The sequence below is a fragment of the Oryza glaberrima genome, chromosome 6, assembly GCF_000147395.1.
Source record: "Oryza glaberrima chromosome 6, OglaRS2, whole genome shotgun sequence".
Taxonomy (NCBI): Eukaryota; Viridiplantae; Streptophyta; class Magnoliopsida; order Poales; family Poaceae; genus Oryza; species Oryza glaberrima.
In genome coordinates, this window is record NC_068331.1 from 28463054 (window position 1) to 28480119 (window position 17066).

The 17066-nt window shown below is 42.7% G+C and overlaps 3 protein-coding genes across 4 annotated transcripts; 1 reads left to right on the plus strand and 2 right to left on the minus strand.

Annotated features, from left to right (window-relative positions):
• Positions 1–4697: 4697 nt before the first annotated feature.
• On the plus strand, positions 4698–6186 carry LOC127775775 (B-box zinc finger protein 20-like). 2 transcript variants are annotated; one of them, XM_052302071.1, is made up of 2 exons: positions 4698–5500; positions 5588–6186. In XM_052302071.1, exons 1-2 carry the CDS (start codon positions 4889–4891, stop codon positions 5900–5902), a joined length of 927 nt encoding a protein of 308 aa, XP_052158031.1. In that variant the 5' UTR covers positions 4698–4888; the 3' UTR covers positions 5903–6186. The 2 variants fall into 2 exon arrangements, with proteins under 2 accessions (XP_052158031.1, XP_052158032.1); XM_052302072.1 differs by having other exon boundaries at positions 5591–6186.
• A 4135-nt stretch (positions 6187–10321) lies between these two features.
• LOC127777079 (uncharacterized) lies at positions 10322–11513 on the minus strand. Its single transcript, XM_052303581.1, has one exon. The coding sequence runs from the start codon at positions 11497–11499 to the stop codon at positions 10858–10860; it is 642 nt and encodes a 213-aa protein (XP_052159541.1). The 5' UTR covers positions 11500–11513; the 3' UTR covers positions 10322–10857.
• Positions 11514–12279: 766 nt separating this feature from the next.
• LOC127777078 (protein FMP32, mitochondrial-like) lies at positions 12280–16135 on the minus strand. The gene is made up of 7 exons (XM_052303580.1): positions 15727–16135; positions 15369–15500; positions 15222–15281; positions 13488–13564; positions 13341–13397; positions 12514–12580; positions 12280–12428 (listed from the first exon to the last, which is right to left on the minus strand). The coding sequence occupies exons 1-7, from the start codon at positions 15874–15876 to the stop codon at positions 12309–12311; spliced, it is 663 nt and encodes a 220-aa protein (XP_052159540.1). The 5' UTR covers positions 15877–16135; the 3' UTR covers positions 12280–12308.
• Between the last annotated feature and the right edge of the window lie 931 nt (positions 16136–17066).

Genomic DNA, 17066 nt, shown 5'->3' on the forward strand with positions numbered 1-17066 from the left:
GCAATTAATTCAACTTTAAATCAAACCATTGTCGTCAGCATCGGAGAGATCATTTTTACACCAATAAGTAGCATCAATTAGTATTATACGTGGCACATAATAATAATGTTTTATTCAAGGAATATGATTACAAAAATAAACAATGAACTGTTCAGTCTGAAGATTGGAGGAAGGATCCAGAACAAGTGCAGATTTTTTTAGTAGAAGAGAAACTGAATTAGCTTTTGAAGTGGCATCCATGTGCTTAGAAATGACATCTACCAATCTTTCTGTTGCATCACAGACCATTAGTGGTAATTGAGACAAAAAATCCAAGAACATTTCTCCACGAAAACAAGTATCTACCATTCTACTCCAGGTTAGAGCCATCAGGCTATATGCACAGTACAGTCCAGCTTGACACTAGTTGCAATTAACAATTGCATCACCTCATTAAGACAGTTTGGTTCCAGAAAAAAAAATTAAGATTCAACAAAAAAACAATTAAGAGAAACTCCTTTTCGATCAATGCATATGCATCATTCTTCAGAAAATGATTAATGATATAATACTATATAATCTTAGTATTAGTATGCATCAACTGGGTGTGGTTTGAGCTGGAACTAATCAATTAAGGATAAGATAGTAGTAGCTTGGCTAGCTAAGAAAAGAAAGAGAAGAGCCTAATCGTGAAGCCAATCCATCCCTATCTGGCTTAATTAAAACTGGTTGAAAAAAAAAAGAAGAAGAAACACGCGGGAGCGCGTGCCGCGTGGTGACAGTGACCGCCTGATCTTGGGCTTGATCGCCGGCGTTGAGTGGCCGGGAAAGCGCCGGAGATCACCTCACGCTTTTGGGTTCGTGACCGGCGGTGAGAGCGATCGAAATGAGGCGGCCGAAACGTAACTGTGCTACGGCTGTGTTTAGTTCATATCAAAATTGAAAGTTTGGTTGAAATTAAAACGATTTGTATGTGTAGGAAAAGTTTTAATGTGATGGAAAAGTTGAAAGTTTAAAGAATAACTTTGGAATTAAACACGGCGTAAGCTGCATTTGGGCATGGAAGTGACCAAGCCCGGTGTCACTTCCACCTGCCAAACTGCATGCACATTGCAAAGAGAAGCTTCTGGAATTCGGAAACAGATGCTACTACCAGCTTCGAAATGCTTGGCACAACATGCAGTTTCTTTTAAAAGAGAATAATGGAATCTATTTCAGGCTTTGCTTTAAAATGCTACGGCAAATTATACAGAGGTTCTAGGTCGTCGAACGACTACGAAATACAAAATCACCGTTTTGTTAAAAACAAGAAAACTAATATAAATACTCGAGTAAAGTTATATTGAACATCTATTGCTAAACTTTTATCTATGGACTATTTTATGGTTGATGAGAATCTGCATTAATTACCGTTGATTTGTTCAGCGGTTTGCAAGTTCTATATAATCCTTGCGTTCCTACAAAATATCTTAGTAAGGTCACGTTTCTTTCAGCTTGGGATTATTATAATCCAGATTATTGGTAGTAAGCTGAAAGAAACAGATAACTTATTAAAGTAGCTTATTATAATCTGGAGTCCAACTTATTATAATCTGATAAGCTCATTTAGGTGAGCTTTTTCCAGATTATTAGGTAAAAAATTACCCACCATGCCACCCCACTCCCTCTTTAGACTTGCAAACCCAATAATCTAGGCTCTAATAATCTAGGAAAGAAACAACTAACCGCTTATTCTACTACAGATTATAACAATCTAGCTTATAGTAATCTGACTCAATAATCTAGATTATAATAATCTTAAGCTGAAAGAAACAGGGCCTAATACTAGTCTCTGTGCTAGTATTTCAGTGATTCATGATATATTGAAGATGATGGTTACCGAGTTAAAGTCATCTTTTTTGCCAAAAGGAAACTCTCAAGAAGGTCAAGAAAGAAAGTTGTCATCAGCTGTGCACTAAAAGAAAATCAAATCTCTTTCAGGTTGGCCTGCATGTATATATATCTTAGAAACTTGAACAAAGCTATGGCGATATCAAAAACCAAAGTTCTCTTTGGTGACAGTGGCGTCTGTATCTGTATCCTATCCAAGATGACGGTATGCAGAGGCGCCTCCCTTAATAGAACGATGCGCAACTCTTTTGCGTACCTTCAAAGAAAAAAACGACTTGCATTGCAGAAATGGTGCAGATCACTGAAAAAACTGTGTTGGAATTATGCTTGCGTGCAGCAGCTAAAGCTATTACTACTTCCATTTCATATTATATTATAAATTGTTTTAACTTTTATAGACTTAACTAAGTTTATAAAAAATATAGTATTTTTAACACAAAATAAAGAAACTATCAAAATATGTTCAATGTTAGATGTAACAAAACTAAATTGGTGCTACAAGTGCTATTATATTTTTCTACAAACTTTCGACTTAAAAAAGTTAAAACGACTTATAATATGAAATAGAGGGAGTAGCACACATTCCTCTCCCTTTCACTCGTGCCCTTTTCATTAGCTACTACCAGGAACATGCCTGGATCATGGGATGGCATCTGCCTTGGCATTTTGATCACTAGCAGCTTCCGTTTATAAATTCATAATATCTTTGGTCATATGGTCCCCAGAGGCCAGATTTTCTTCATTTATGCAGGATGACACACTACCCTACTTTATTAGCGTGCAGAAAGTTAGATGACAAAACAAGGGTAGGAAACGAGGAGAATTTTACTCAAGGACTCCATATAGCAACTACAGATATCAATCTATTTCGTGACAGATTTTCCTTACCATAATTAACTGTTTGAGGTTTATCTAGCCAAATTTACGATCGTAATCTATGATTTGATTGATTTTTTTTTTGAAAAAAATGATATGCAACATACACATGGTTGCTTTTAATCCAGACGAATTTGCCGAACGCTCATCCCCATCTTATAAACTAGACGAAACTTCGCGCCTTGCTATGAGAGTTTTGTATGAAAATAGTAAAAAAAAACAAACATGTAACATAGCTAGACGACATAACTTTGTAGTATAGGTTGATCATTCAAATACATAACTAATACGATGTGGTTCAATGAGAGAAGGAAAATAAGAAATATAATACAGATTAATTGTCCAAAGGTAAAATCAAAGTGATATGAATAGATAAGAGAAGAAAATGACGGAAATAATTTGGATCATAGATCAATCATCCTAGGACTAAAAATAATTGAAATGATGTGGCTTAATGAGAAAAGAGAAAAATAGCATTAACTACATTTAGTGGTGATGAATTTTATAGATATATAGGATTTGGCTGGGGCAATTCTGCCGCCACCCCATTGAAAAGAGACAAAATTTTCGCCCTAGAGTCTAAGTTAGCAACCTTAACAGTATATTTTAAATTATCTAGATTTGTTTAATGAATATTGTATAATTACATTTTTCATTACATATGCTTTAGTAATATTGCAAATTTACTATGATGTCTTAATGTAAAGCTATGAAAAGCAATTATCAAAATCACTCATTAGAGGCAATAAAAAGGTTAGAAATACCAAGTAAAGAAAGAAAAGAGTACTGCACTTAGATACTTACAAGTTAGGAAAAAGTGCAAATACCCCCCTGCCCCCCCCCCCCCCCCCCCCGCTAAACTTTAGTTAGAAGTCCGTCTAGCACCCTAAACTTTGGGGGGGTAATATGAACGTTTTTGCAAAGTTTAGGGGGTTGAATATCCGGTTTTAAAATTTAAGGTGCTAGATAGACTTCCATCCAAAGTTTAGGGGAGGGGGTATTTGGACTTTTTCCTACAAGTTACAATGCTTCAAGGTGTGTGCAACATGTAAAAAAACAAACTTTGGTGCATAACTGGTCTCTCAGAATTATAATGATTTTACAGATGGATGAATAGAAGACTAACAATGCAAAATCCAACTAGTTAATGTGGAGGGAATAGGAGTTGACTGCTTATGTATAGAGTTGGCTGTACAAATCCAAGGCAGCATTAACAAATGAGATAGGAAGAGGATGATGCGTTTGATTCAGCTTATTGCCTGAGTCGCCTCATTTGTTAATGCTGCCTCTCCACCGCCTGCCTCGCCCGCCTCTCCGCCTCCGACCGCGCCGTCCGCCGTCGTCCCCGCACAGCCGTGCGCATGCCGAAAGAGGGGAAAAGGGGAAGAGGAGTATGACAGGTGGGTCTCACATTTTTTAATAAATAAAATGCTGACTGGATTGCCACGCATACGCCACGTAGGATAAGATCGCTCTGGATTGGGTCGAGGGGGGTAATTTGTCCAGTATTGAAAGTTTACGGGGGTAATTTGGTCGACCGCGATAGTTCGAGGGAGGGAGTAATTCGTACTTTTTCCTTATAAAAACGATTTTGATGTTTCACTTGCGACAAATTTTTGGACCTCTATCTTTCAGTTTTTCATATATATCCAAACTACATTTACACTCAGTAACATAACGTTTACACTCAATATTAGATTTTACAACAACTTTTTATCTCTCTTTTTTAAAAAAAATTAAGACGGGCTATATCTATTGGTTAAAATTTATGCAAGATTTAAAACTATAAATATGTTGAAAGATGAATAGGGGCAGTCCCTTGTAATAAAAATGATGTAACAAAAACTTGTTTCCATTTTGTTGGGTAATGGAACCAGTACAATGGGGAAAAAATAATAAAAAAAATCTCTCACCATCATCCTCTTCCTCTGTTTTATTAGCAGTAGCTAGGTGAGCTGAGCCTGAGCTTATTATATTTCCCTCCACTTCGTCCTCTTCTTCCTCCTCCATCCCCATCCTCCATCGGATGCACTAGTAGCTGGCCTTGTACCCTACCTAGCTAAGCTACCCACCCATGTCCTCCTCCTCGCCTCCTCTCGCTGTCTGCCTTTGACTTGGAGACCTAGCTCGTCGATCGCCGGCCATGCGGGTGCAGTGCGACGTCTGCGCCGCCGAGCCGGCCGCGGTGCTCTGCTGCGCCGACGAGGCCGCGCTCTGCTCCGCCTGCGACCGCCGCGTCCACCGCGCCAACCGCCTCGCCAGCAAGCACCGCCGCCTCCCGCTCGTCCACCCGTCCTCGACGTCCTCCGGCGACGGTGGCGCCGCCGCCGCGCCGCTGTGCGACGTGTGCAGGGAGAAGAGGGGCCTCGTGTTCTGCGTCGAGGACCGCGCCATCCTGTGCGCCGACTGCGACGAGCCCATCCACTCCGCCAACGACCTCACCGCCAAGCACACCCGCTTCCTCCTCGTCGGCGCCAAGCTCTCCCCCGCCGCGCTCGCCGAACAACCGGTCCCGTCCTCCGACTGCAGCTCCGACGACGACGCCGCCGCCGCCGCCACCGAGGAGGAGTACCACTCCTCCGCCGCATCCACTGGCGCCGCCGTGAGCGCGCCTCTTGACGCCTCCAGCAACGGCGCCGGCGGCGGAGGAGGAGTAGGAGGGAGCAGCATCTCCGACTACCTCACCACCATCTGCCCCGGATGGCGCGTCGAGGACCTCCTCCCCGACGACGACGCCTTCGCCGCCGCCGCCGCGGTGAGTACTACCAACCCATCGCTCCGCCGTGTTCTTGCTACGTCTCCATCGATGAAGCCGAGAGTAACCTACGATTCCTTGGAGCAGCAGGCGGGGAAAGAGAAGGACGAGCGCGTGCCGTTCCTCGACGCCGACCTGTTCGACGTGGTCGCCGGCCGGCCGGAGAAGAAGGGCGGCGCGTGGGCGCCGCACGTGCCGCACCTGCCGGCGTGGTGCCTCGACGAGGTGCCGGTCGTCGTCGCCGCGTCGGCGGCGCCAGCGGCGACACCTGTAAAGGCGAAGCAGGGACACGTGCGGGACAGCCACTGGAGCGACAGCGACGCGTTCGCCGTGCCGGAGTTCTCGCCGCCGCCGCCGCCGGCCAAGAGGGCGCGGCCCAGCTCGCAGTACTGGTGCTTCTGAACGCCGCCGCCGCCGCCGCCGGCGGCGAGCTCGACGAACACCTCGATGGATCGAACACCTGTGTAATCACTCAGCTGGTCACTACTACAAGTAGCAATCAGCAAGCTTGATGTGCCACTGTTAATTACTAGCTGCTGCTGTTTAATTAGTGAGTACTAAGCTACTACTAGTTAATTTTGGTGAAAACTATGCTACTTTGTTACTATATAATGAAGTATTTGTATCAAACTGAACTGAGATGTTGGTAATTAATTATCGTATTTTGTAATGTTTCATCTTCTTTAGTTTCTTCATCTAAGATCAACAAGCTAGTCTTAGTCAACCCATACTACAACATAGATCTGAAGAGAAAAAGAAAATGATATATAATTAACCAGGGGAGCTAATTAAATTGTGGTGGTTGTAAGAAAAGAGTGCTGTATACTTGTTTGCAGTGCAAGCTTGAAACTTTGTACTAATTGATGTTAATTTGTGTTAATTAGTCCGGCTCAGAAAGTCAAATCACGCTTTTGATCTTGCATGACTTGTAGTGTTATCACAAGCTATTAGCCCTATGATTCATGTGCGAAAATATCATGTTAGTACTAAGCTACTAGTGTTATCACAATGTGTACTAAGCTAGTATATACTAGTTAATTTTGGTGAACCTATGCTACTTTGTTACTCCTATATAAGTGTGTGTATCAAACTGAACTGAGATGTTGTTAAATATCGTATTTTGTAATGTTTCATCTTCTTAATTTCTTCATCTAAGATCAACAAGTAAACCCATACTACAACATAATGCAGATGAGATCTGAAGAGAAAAAGAAAATGATATATAATTAACCAGGGGGGCTAATTACATTGTGGTAGTTGGAGCAAGATTGCTGTCTACTTCTACTTGTTTGCAGCGCAAGCTTGAAACTTTGTACTAATTGATGTTAATTTGTGTTAATTAGTCCGGCTCAGAAAGTCAAATCATGCACGCTTTTGATCTTGGATGATTCATGTGCGAAAATATTATGATAGCACTAGCTATGGCATGCAAGTTCTAATCTAGGTATGGCTTACTTGGTCCCAAAATAAACTAATCTCGTACTAGAATATAACACATCCTATTATAATAAATTTCGACATTCTCTAGATTTATTATATTAGAATATATCGGTATATTTTAGTACGAGATAGACTTATTTTGGGATGGAGGAAGTACCTATCAGATTCATGGATATGGTCCAAACCCTAATACTCTCTTAATTAATTTGAGTTAGTTTCAGTGTGTGCACTCATTCATTGCTGTACAGCTTTCGACTTATTATTGGTCAACCAAAGGCACCAGTAAGATGAACAACAACATCAGTGTAGTTGACATAGTACGATGACTTCTTAATTTTCTTGCAAGCTGCTTATTAATCTTGCTCATACTGTAAACACATTGGGGATTAGTTGATAATTTGCTATCAGCATACAAATTGGGACTAACAGCATGTGTTTTTTAGAGTTTCTGTGTATGGATATATACAAAGGCCAGTTGCATAATAGTACTCGCTATGTCCTTTTTCGAGTTACTTGACCCTTTTTTTTTTTGGTCATGGCTGAAGTTTACACCCCAACAGCCAATCCGTGCTGACGAGGATGTGTTATAACTTTTTTTAAAGCAATTTTAACTACAATGCTATAGACTATAGTATATATTAAAAAAATCTACGCTAACACAAATTAATGTGATAATTTCTAGGCTTTAATAATTACTACTAGTACGTAATAAATGGATATGTTAAAAATAGCTTTGTTGAACTTAGCACGCATGTTAAGAGCAAGTATAATAGTGAGCTAGTATAAGCTTACTGTAAGCTTATGTGGAGGAGAGAAGTAACAAAAAATCAAAGGTGTTGGCTCTCATGCAAGAGCTAGCTTAACACAAGCTTCAAGACAAAAATAATAAATGTATAAGTGAGAGATAGAGATAGGAGAAGAAAAATTGTAGCCAATCTTATAGCTAATTTATTATATGTATTGGCTTTAAGATGGGCTAATAGTAGATAGTGAGCTCTACTGTTATCCTCGCTGTTAAGTGTTGTACAATACTCCAATCTAGTTGATGCCGTGATAAGTCCAACTCCAACTTTGAGAATTAATCCCAAACAGTTTGGGTCTCTTTCCACGAAAGATTTCATAATATTTTCGCCGCCCGTCCATGTGTACGGGGCCGGGTTTAGTTTGATAATTACGCCCATGATCATGATGTGGGGATAGATTATCACTCGCATTAGATCCCGAGCCAAAACCAAATTAACCCAAACCAAAACCATCAAAAAAAAAATCAAATCGCTGCTGCTAATTACAATGATCAGTGTCGATCGATCACATGGCGCCGCCGTGCGAAGGTGGCAAAGCTTGAAATCCGCTTTCGCCGCCGCCGCCGCCGTGGTGGCTCGCCGGATTGGTTGGGAATCCCGGCGACATGGACCTGCCAACGTGTTAAGGTTGGCGCACGTCGCCGCCGGCCGGCCGGCCGGCCGGCGGGGACCAGGAGCGGTATGGGTGGGGAGGGTGGCGCGGGGGATTAATTATGGCGACGCGCGCTGTGCCCATCCGTGCCGCGATCTATCGAGGCGATGGTCCACCATCCCTCTCGATCGCCACCTTCGTCTCCGGCGAGGCGATGGCACCGACGTCGCTGTCGCGTCACGTGAGGAATTTTTTTTAGTACTCGTATTATTGGTACCACAAAGGAGATAATGAGATATATGCTACTTTCTAACATTATCCATATTCATATAGATACTAACAAATCTATAAATATATATATGACTAGATTCGTTAGCATCTATATGAATGTAGACCATGCTAGAAAGTCTTACATTATGAAACGGAGTGAGTATTTTTGTTTGTTTAAGTAAATTTTATGATTATATTAACCTTTGAATATGCTTTTTTAACATTTATTTTTATTAAAAGTTTTGTGCGAATATATAAGATATAAATCCTATTTAAATATTTTTTATGATAAAACATGTTCTAGGAAGATAAATAATACTCTGTATTTGTATATTGTTTTATTTTTTTCTGGTATAACAATGCTCAAACGTATATAAGTCAATAACATCGTATACTTCAATGGTAATTGTAAATTTGCCACTGGTTTAAATCATTATTGTAATATTACTATTAAAAAATTATAAAAAATACCATTAGAATTGTTGTTCGAGTAGCATTCTTGAACATTTGAGACAATTTGCAAATGCTCTTTTACTTTAAAATGGAGGTATGGAGGCATGAAGGTGCACATGCATGGGATGGGATTGGAGGGCGGTGGGCGTGTATTTAGGCTGAGACAATACGGCATGGGCTTGTCAAATGGACCATGTTTTCTAGAGAGATTGAGATGCTTCAGAATACATTGCAAGAAAGCGGAGCACACAAGATAGCTGCCATCACATTTTGGATCATTACCTCAGTTTTGCATGTGAGCCGGTATCCACTTGGAATTTTGATATTCCAGTCAGAATTAAACTGTTTTGATGTGAAATTTGTTGACTCTGTGAAGAGGGCAGAAACTATGATGGGAAATTATGCAAGATGTACGCTCTTGTTCTCTACTACTTCATTCGTTCTAAGATATAGTTATTTCTAGCACAGTAGTTTGTTCTAAAATAAAGCTATTTTTTTACCTACTCTCTGCTCTCGACCAATTATAACCATTCTCTATTTAATCACCTTACACATTTCCTCTTCTTAACTAATCACAAACTTTCTTAAATCATTTCTACCAGTCTTCTTAATACTCCTATCCACCTCAAAAATACATACTCTACTGAGGTAGTAACATGTGCCTTTTTTTTCCCTGTCAAAGTTAGCGCCAACAGGTCAGTTATTGTTTAGGTTCTAGTGACTGCAAGCAGCATGGAGAACTCAAAGAATGAAGAATGGTACTTTTTGGCATGAACACATAAGATCTGGGGACGTTTTACTGTAGAGAGAGGGATGGGATTTTTAGGAGAGGAGAGGATGAATGTCAGCGTCAGGGTTCAGGTGGCTTGCGACCGCAACTGTTCCTTCCAAGTGCCTTTCAGCAAATCAGCCTCAGCGCCGATGGTTCCACGACTTTCAGCCACAACTTGCGCCCACGTGCTAGCAACCGCAACATCTACAGTTTTACAGTGTTACGCCCAGGTCTCTATCTAATCTACTCCTATCTAACAAAATATTTTCTTTTCCCACAGTACTTTTGGGATGGAATATTTTAGATAAGAACAGCAGAAGTAGCAAGCATAAAGTCTACTAAAATACTCGCAATTATGTAAAGTAATATTCTGTCAATGAATTAGACAACAGAATATGCCACCAAACAGCAATTACGGAGCAGTAGTAGCAGTCTCTAAATCAGTTTTAATCAGCACTTTTATATACTTTGCAACCTACGGTTCTCGATGCCACTGGCTCTTTTTTTTTTTTTTTGAAACACATCAACTTTATTAAGCAAGAACAGAGTTAGGGGATAAACCCCATTACATATCCAAGCAAAAGAGCCATCCCTAAGAAAGGAGGGTTAACTGAACTACGAAAGCAACCTTCCTAAAATAACCTAACATCAGAAAAAGGAGCAAGTCGACAGGGATCTGCGGCGAAGCCGCGACGACTGCTACCCTGGGCCTTAAAAGATGTGCAGTCCGCTTGACAAACCGTTAATCCCCATCGGCTGCCTCCACGGAAACGGCACAAGACCGAGGTTTGTTGCTGAGCCGTAGATTTTGGTGTGTGCGTCACCGGACTCAGCAAAGGATCCCCACGGGGCTCATCATTAAATCTGAGGAGCTCTAACATCAACCCTATCAACCGAAATTGCTCAGGTGGTCCGAGCTCAACCCGAATGACAAACCCAACATGGTTTCTTCTGTTAGGGAACAACAGGATGGGTGAATCCGAAGAGCAGCCAACCTTCAACGAAGGAGCACTTGAATGGCTGCAAATCAGCTTCTGTCCTGCTGAGATGATGGAGATGGTTGAGAAAGAGATGGCCTACACCATGAAACAACGACACAACTGGAAGCAACGACGTGGGAGACAGCCCTCGCGCCGCCACTGTCGCCGCAGGCCGCGTCCGCACCATCGCCGCCGCTACGGACTGGATCGGCGATGCCGCCGTCGCCACGGGCCGCGACCGAGCCGCTGCCGCCGCTGCGGACTGGATCCGCGGAGTCGCCGTCGCCACGTGTCGCGTCCGAGGCGCCATGGCCACCGCGGACTGGATCCGCGCCGCCGCAGACGCCACGGGTAGCGTCCGAGCCGCCGGCGCCGCCGCGGACTGGATCCGCGCCGCCGCCGTCGCCACGGGCAGCGTCCGAGCCGCCGGCGCCGCCGCGGACTGGATCCGCGCCGCCGCCGTCGCCACAGGCCGCGTTCGAGCCGCCGCCGTTGCCGCGGAGCTGGTCCGCGCCACCGCCGTCGCCGCAGACTGGATCCGCAATGCTGCCGCCGCCGCGAACCGGATCCGCGCCGCCGCCGTCGCCTTGGGTTGTATCTGTGTCGCCATCGCAGTCGCAAGCCACAACCTTGTCGCCTCCACCGTCACCGGCCTCAATCGCGCCACCGCCACCGTCTTCAACTTCCATCACCACACCAACGAGAAGAAAAAAAAGAGAATAACCCGACCTAACGAGACTAGCCCGACTACTATACTAAACTAGGGGAGGGGGACGACCCCTCTCCCTCCCGTCACCGGCGACGAGGCCGCCGGAATCGAGGAGGAAGAGGGGTCGAGAAAGGGGATTTTTACTGTAGCATGCGAGAGAGGGTTCGAGAGAGAGCCAGCTCCACACAACTCTCACCAGACCATTTCGATCAGCTTGATGCCGCTGGCTCATCGAGTGCAATAGATTGTAGTACGAGGAATAGGTGCAAGGTGAAGCCAAAATGGTACTATCAACGGACGCATCCAACAACAGGAAAAAGGCAACAACACATGAGAAAACACTTTTCCAGAGTATGCAGGGAAAAAGTAACAGCTAGTGTTCCCTCAGCTAATAACTGGATTCACTTTTCCAGAGTATGCAGGGAAAAGTAACAGCTAGTGTTCCCTCAGCTAATAACTGGATTAGATTCCCATTGCGTGTTAAGGTAACAAGTGGGCTCCCACTGTCTCACAGACAAAGGAAGCATATGTTGACCAAATATCAGAAGCTCCAACAAACACAAAGGTAAAAGAATCATTTTTGGTTGCTGCATTTCTCCTGCGGGTCGATCTATTTTTACAAGTTTTGAGGAACCACCTCTTTTCTCCTCCCTAATAGGATGATGGTACAACATTTCCCCTGACCACGTTTTGTCCCCTCCAAAAAAACTAGGAACAGAATCACAACCTATCCTCTTTCTTGCAGTTTCCATGGATGAATGGGTAAAGGAAAGAACGTATCTGTGCTCTTCACATCACAATGCGGAGCACGGCGAGTCCAACAGCTGATATCGAAACAATGGTACCTATGCAGTACTTGATGACATCATACTTTGCTGCCTCGAGCTGGGCTTTCAGTGAGTGAATTTCCTGCCAACAGTAGCAAATCAGACAAATCCTGTTAATGCCCGACAGAGAGATAACAGAGCCCACACATGAAGGCCACTTTACTCACCTTGTCTAGCTTTGTGGTGAGTTCTGTAGTTTCCTCATTCTGCTTGGCGAGTTCATCACGGATGCGCCTGGAATGAAAGTGTTTTAGTCAGATAAGATGCAACCACAGGTTTATTCATTCTGGCAGATAAATGACAAAAACAAAATCGATCATAGCACACATTAAATGCACACTATGACACTACCATGTTTCAATTTAGAAAGTTTTAAGGAGGGTACGTAATCAATGCTTCAAAAAATAATCATACACAATTTTATCTTAAAATATCATACATGCAGGGAGGACTGAGGATGGATGCAATAATTCTCATGGTAGCAATAGAACCTAGATAATGTCATCCCCTGTCATAATGTCAACAGGTGCAGTAAGAAGCAGAAGATCAAAGGTTTCATGTAATCGGCATCCTTCTTTTACTTGAATCTACATCCTTTTCATTGGAGTATTTTCTTAATAGAAATTTACGAGCATCACAATCAAAAATAGAAGAAACTTAATGCAGCAAATTGATACAACTGGAAGATTTTTCTGCAAAAGTTAAGACTAAAGAGCACTATTTTGTTATACACAGATTGAGAAAGTACTTTATTAGAGCAGATAAGCAGTCCATGTTGAAGGCCCACTGATAAAGACCACATACAAAGATCATGGCCATCAGTCACAGAGCTTTTGATTAAAGCAAACACGCTAACCATTAATTCTCTATTTCCTTTCTCTTACAAATTCTAAGGTTGGAATGCTCTCTGAAGTTTCTGGTCAGCTATCAAGCAAACAATCGAATGATGCAGTCATGATCAGGTAGTACACATAAACAGCAACATAAATCTTACCCTCTTTCAAGGTTTAGATCCAGCCGCTGACCTGCAGTGACCTTGTCAATCTCATACCTGTTTCACACAAAATGAAGAACAAGAGAATCAGACCAAGTGTGCTAGTTCACATTATTATTACAAAAATCTCATAGGTTTAATACCGACTTCAGTTCACTCCTCATCTTATCAATATCCCCACGGAGTTTCTCAGTCTCACGCTGCAACAAAGAGAAATGGTTTTCCTGCAGACAAAAGGTCCATTTCAGCAAATAGTAAACACTCTACATATTTTTCCAACACTGTCTAGATAGATAAGTACTGGAAACACATTTCCCCAACAATCTGTAGAGAGAGAAGTACATGAACAGGACAGAGGAGTCAAGATTCAAGAAAGAAGTTGCAAATACTAACGTATCATCAAAGCAATAAGAGCACAACTGAATCCATGAAAACACAGTGCACAGAGAATTGACATAAAAAATCAGAAGTATGAAAGTATCAGTTGAATGGCTTGGATTTTCAAGTTGAAACCTGTACCCCCAAAGTTCTCTAATAAAGTAACAAGACATCAGACTTGGTTCTCCAAACTTAATACGGATAACTCAATGCAAATGGTGACAGGTGGCTGAAACAACAAAGGCCACTAGTAGCTCCATAGGATTGTTAATGGACACAATATTAATAACCATCCTGTGCATGTCAAGGTTTCAAGTTAGAAACTACTATCCTGATTAATCTCTGTAAGATTGCACTATAAGATGAATAAGGTGCCATTGGGATGAAAAATAGCTTGCGTGTCCAACCAACGAGCACCATCAAGGAGACAACTAAAACTTCATGACAAACAGAAAATAGAAGCTAATAAATATATGAAAACAACATTAAGGTGAATCTTTATTAGTGAAATATCTTTGCTTAAATATTTGTTAGTAGTTACCTTAGAGCTATTTGAAGAACCCAGTAAACAAGTATACAAAATAAAAGTGGATAACAGCCAAGATTTCCCTTCTGTACAGAAAAAGATAACCCCATAGATTGCGTGCATGATAAAATGCAGGCTGAGTACATGATGAAAAGAACAAAACACAATGTTGAAACTTATACTTGAAATATATGAAAAAGGTTTAAAAGGCATATACTCATATATAAACTGAGCCTGAGAGAAATGCAGTCCTTTATAGCGGGTTGCAGACAAAGATTTCAGGTGTACAAAGCATTAGAGCTAATATGAGAACAGGTCCAGTAACTGATACTACAAGATAAGTAACAAGCCTACTAAGCCTGAGACTAAAATGACTTGGTGCAATGCCTCAACATGTTCCAAGCGAAGCTCTAGTTTCTAGAATAACCTGTTAATCTTATCTAGCTTCAAAATGTAAGATCAGTTTAATATGAATATACACATAAACAAAACTGTGAAGATATGCATAATACATATCCTCCAAAGGACAGGACAGGAAGCAGTATCACATTATCAGATTGGCAACTTCCATAATAATAGGAACCCAATTATTACCAATGGCAGTGACATTTAAGAGATTTCCAGATAGAATGGCACTTTTTAGGGCAATCTGAAATCTATATATGTTGGTTGTCACTATTAAGATGAGATAGCAAGAATGGTAGGCAAAATGGTCACCAAAACCTCCAAATCTCATCCCAACACATCTATTCCAACATAGCAACAGTCCAAAGTGGAGCCTAAATGTGATTTTCACAATCCACCATTGCAAATGAGGCAATGCAAAACAATTCACGGTGAAAACAATGCTAAGTAGAACTTGTGATATCTATCTAATCATGTTCAACAAACGGATTGCAAAGTTCACCAACTATAACAACTAGAAGCATCAGCATGCATCCGATTTGTGCGTGCTAACAGTTTGCTTCAGATAATACCTGCGAGCTCTGCACTTGCGACTTGAACTTGGAGATGTTGGACTCCTGCAGCATCTCAGCCTGCACATGGGAAAACAAAAGCACCCATTAACCAACCGTGGGAGCAAATAACCTAGCCGTACGGTCCAAAAAAAAAAATGGCGTTACCTTCTGCATCTCAGCCTTGGAGACGAAGGACTCGGAGATGCTCTCGAGGCTGTCGTTGAGGACCTCCGTGATCGCGGAGGTGATCGCCTCCGCCTGCTTCGTGGGCACGCCCTGCGACTCCAGCTTCCTCACCTGCGATGCAACGATCACCAAACGGAAATAAGCACACAACCCCATCATTTCTCACGCGCGCATTCCGTCGAACACCTCTCAACACAATTTCCCCCCACCCAAAAAAAAAAAAATCCAACGACCCAGCATTTCTCGCGTGCGCATTCCGTCGAACACCTCTCGAACACAAAATCCGAGCCGCATTGGGCACGCAAGCGCAACAAACCGGCGGGTGGAGGCACGTTACCAGGGCGAGGGTGTCGACGAGGAAGGCGCGGCGGCCGTTGGTCTTGACGAGCTGCGAGATGCTCCGCGCGGGGCCAACCCACCGGTGCGCCTGCCACAGCTGCTGCTGCTGCAGCAACCCGCGCCTGCACGCGACAGCCGCTGCGGCCATCTCCTCCTCCTACTCCTCCCCCACAAGCCGGTGCGGAGGGGACGCCGGGGAAGGGAAGGGGAAGAGGAAGGGGAAGGGGGGAAGCGAGGCGGAGGAGGAGGAGGCGGCGGCGGTGGATTTGGCTTGAGGTCGGTGGCGGTGGTGGGGATTGGCGGAGGGAGGCGGGTGCTAATTTTGGGAAAGGTGAGGAGAGGAGAGGAGGATGGAGGAGAGGGGGCTATCAATTCGAGGCTTGCGGAGGAAGAAGAAGCGGCCGCCGGCCAGGGGGGAAAGGTTGGTTGGTGAGTTTGAGAAGAAATGTTTTTCTTTTTCTTTTTTTATTTTGGGAAAATGAATTGTTAAAATCTAAAAGTGATTATTAGGCCTCGTTTAGTTCCCAAATTTTTTTTAAAAGAATCACATCGAATCTTTGACACATGCATGGAGCATTAAATATAGATTAAAAAATTAATTGCACAGTTTGACGAATCTTTTTAGCTAAATTAGTCTATGATTAGATATAAGTGATATAGTAACTCACATGTGCTAATGACAGATTAATTATGCTTAATAAATCCGTCTCGCGGTTTTCGGGCGAGTTATGAAGTTAGTTTTTTCATTCGTATCCGAAAACCTCTTCCGACATCCGGTCAAACTTCTAAAGTGACGCCCAAAATATTTCTTTTCACGGACTAAACACACCCTTAGTTAATTTTGTGGTGTTTGATTTGTCTTTCTTGATACCATTCTTTGCATTTCTGGATTTGCTTGTGAATTTGGAATACGGATTGTTCAAGGAACGCGGTTTTTTTTAGAGAAGGGTATTTTTTACCCGGCCTCTACATCCAACCGGATATATACGGCCATTAAAATAGGGAACTTAGCCCCGTAAACAACCCAATCTGAAATTCGCTCCATAGGAGATTTGAACTCAGAACCTTGGGGTACTACTCAGGTCACTGTAACCACTAGGCTACATGCCCTTTCGTTCAAGGAACGCGGTTGAATGGTAAGATTAGTACTAATCGATTTTTTTAAGTAAACATGTCTCCAACGTGAGTAGTACTATAGTATGAATCACGTGCCAAATTTTGTGTTCAATGAAGCTACGGATTCTGTCTAAAAAAGAAAGAAGTGATGGATCGAAATGAAGAAATTTTGCGAAACCGAAACGTAATGGTGCGGTTGCTTTTCCCGTGGGTTTCGGAGAA

Excerpts from the sequence above, each read along its gene's own strand:
- LOC127777078 (XM_052303580.1), bottom strand. The coding sequence starts at position 15,876 with ATGGCCGCAGCGGCTGTCGCGTGCAGGCGCGGGTTGCTGCAGCAGCAG. Across the intron at positions 13,398-13,487 it reads AAGATGAGGAGTGAACTGAA|GTATGAGATTGACAAGGTCA; the intron begins GTCGGTATTAAA and ends TGTGTGAAACAG. Across the intron at positions 12,429-12,513 it reads TCACCACAAAGCTAGACAAG|GAAATTCACTCACTGAAAGC; the intron begins GTGAGTAAAGTG and ends TACTGTTGGCAG.
- LOC127777079 (XM_052303581.1), bottom strand. The coding sequence starts at position 11,499 with ATGGAAGTTGAAGACGGTGGCGGTGGCGCGATTGAGGCCGGTGACGGT.
- LOC127775775 (XM_052302071.1), top strand. The coding sequence starts at position 4,889 with ATGCGGGTGCAGTGCGACGTCTGCGCCGCCGAGCCGGCCGCGGTGCTC. Across the intron at positions 5,501-5,587 it reads CCTTCGCCGCCGCCGCCGCG|CAGGCGGGGAAAGAGAAGGA; the intron begins GTGAGTACTACC and ends TCCTTGGAGCAG.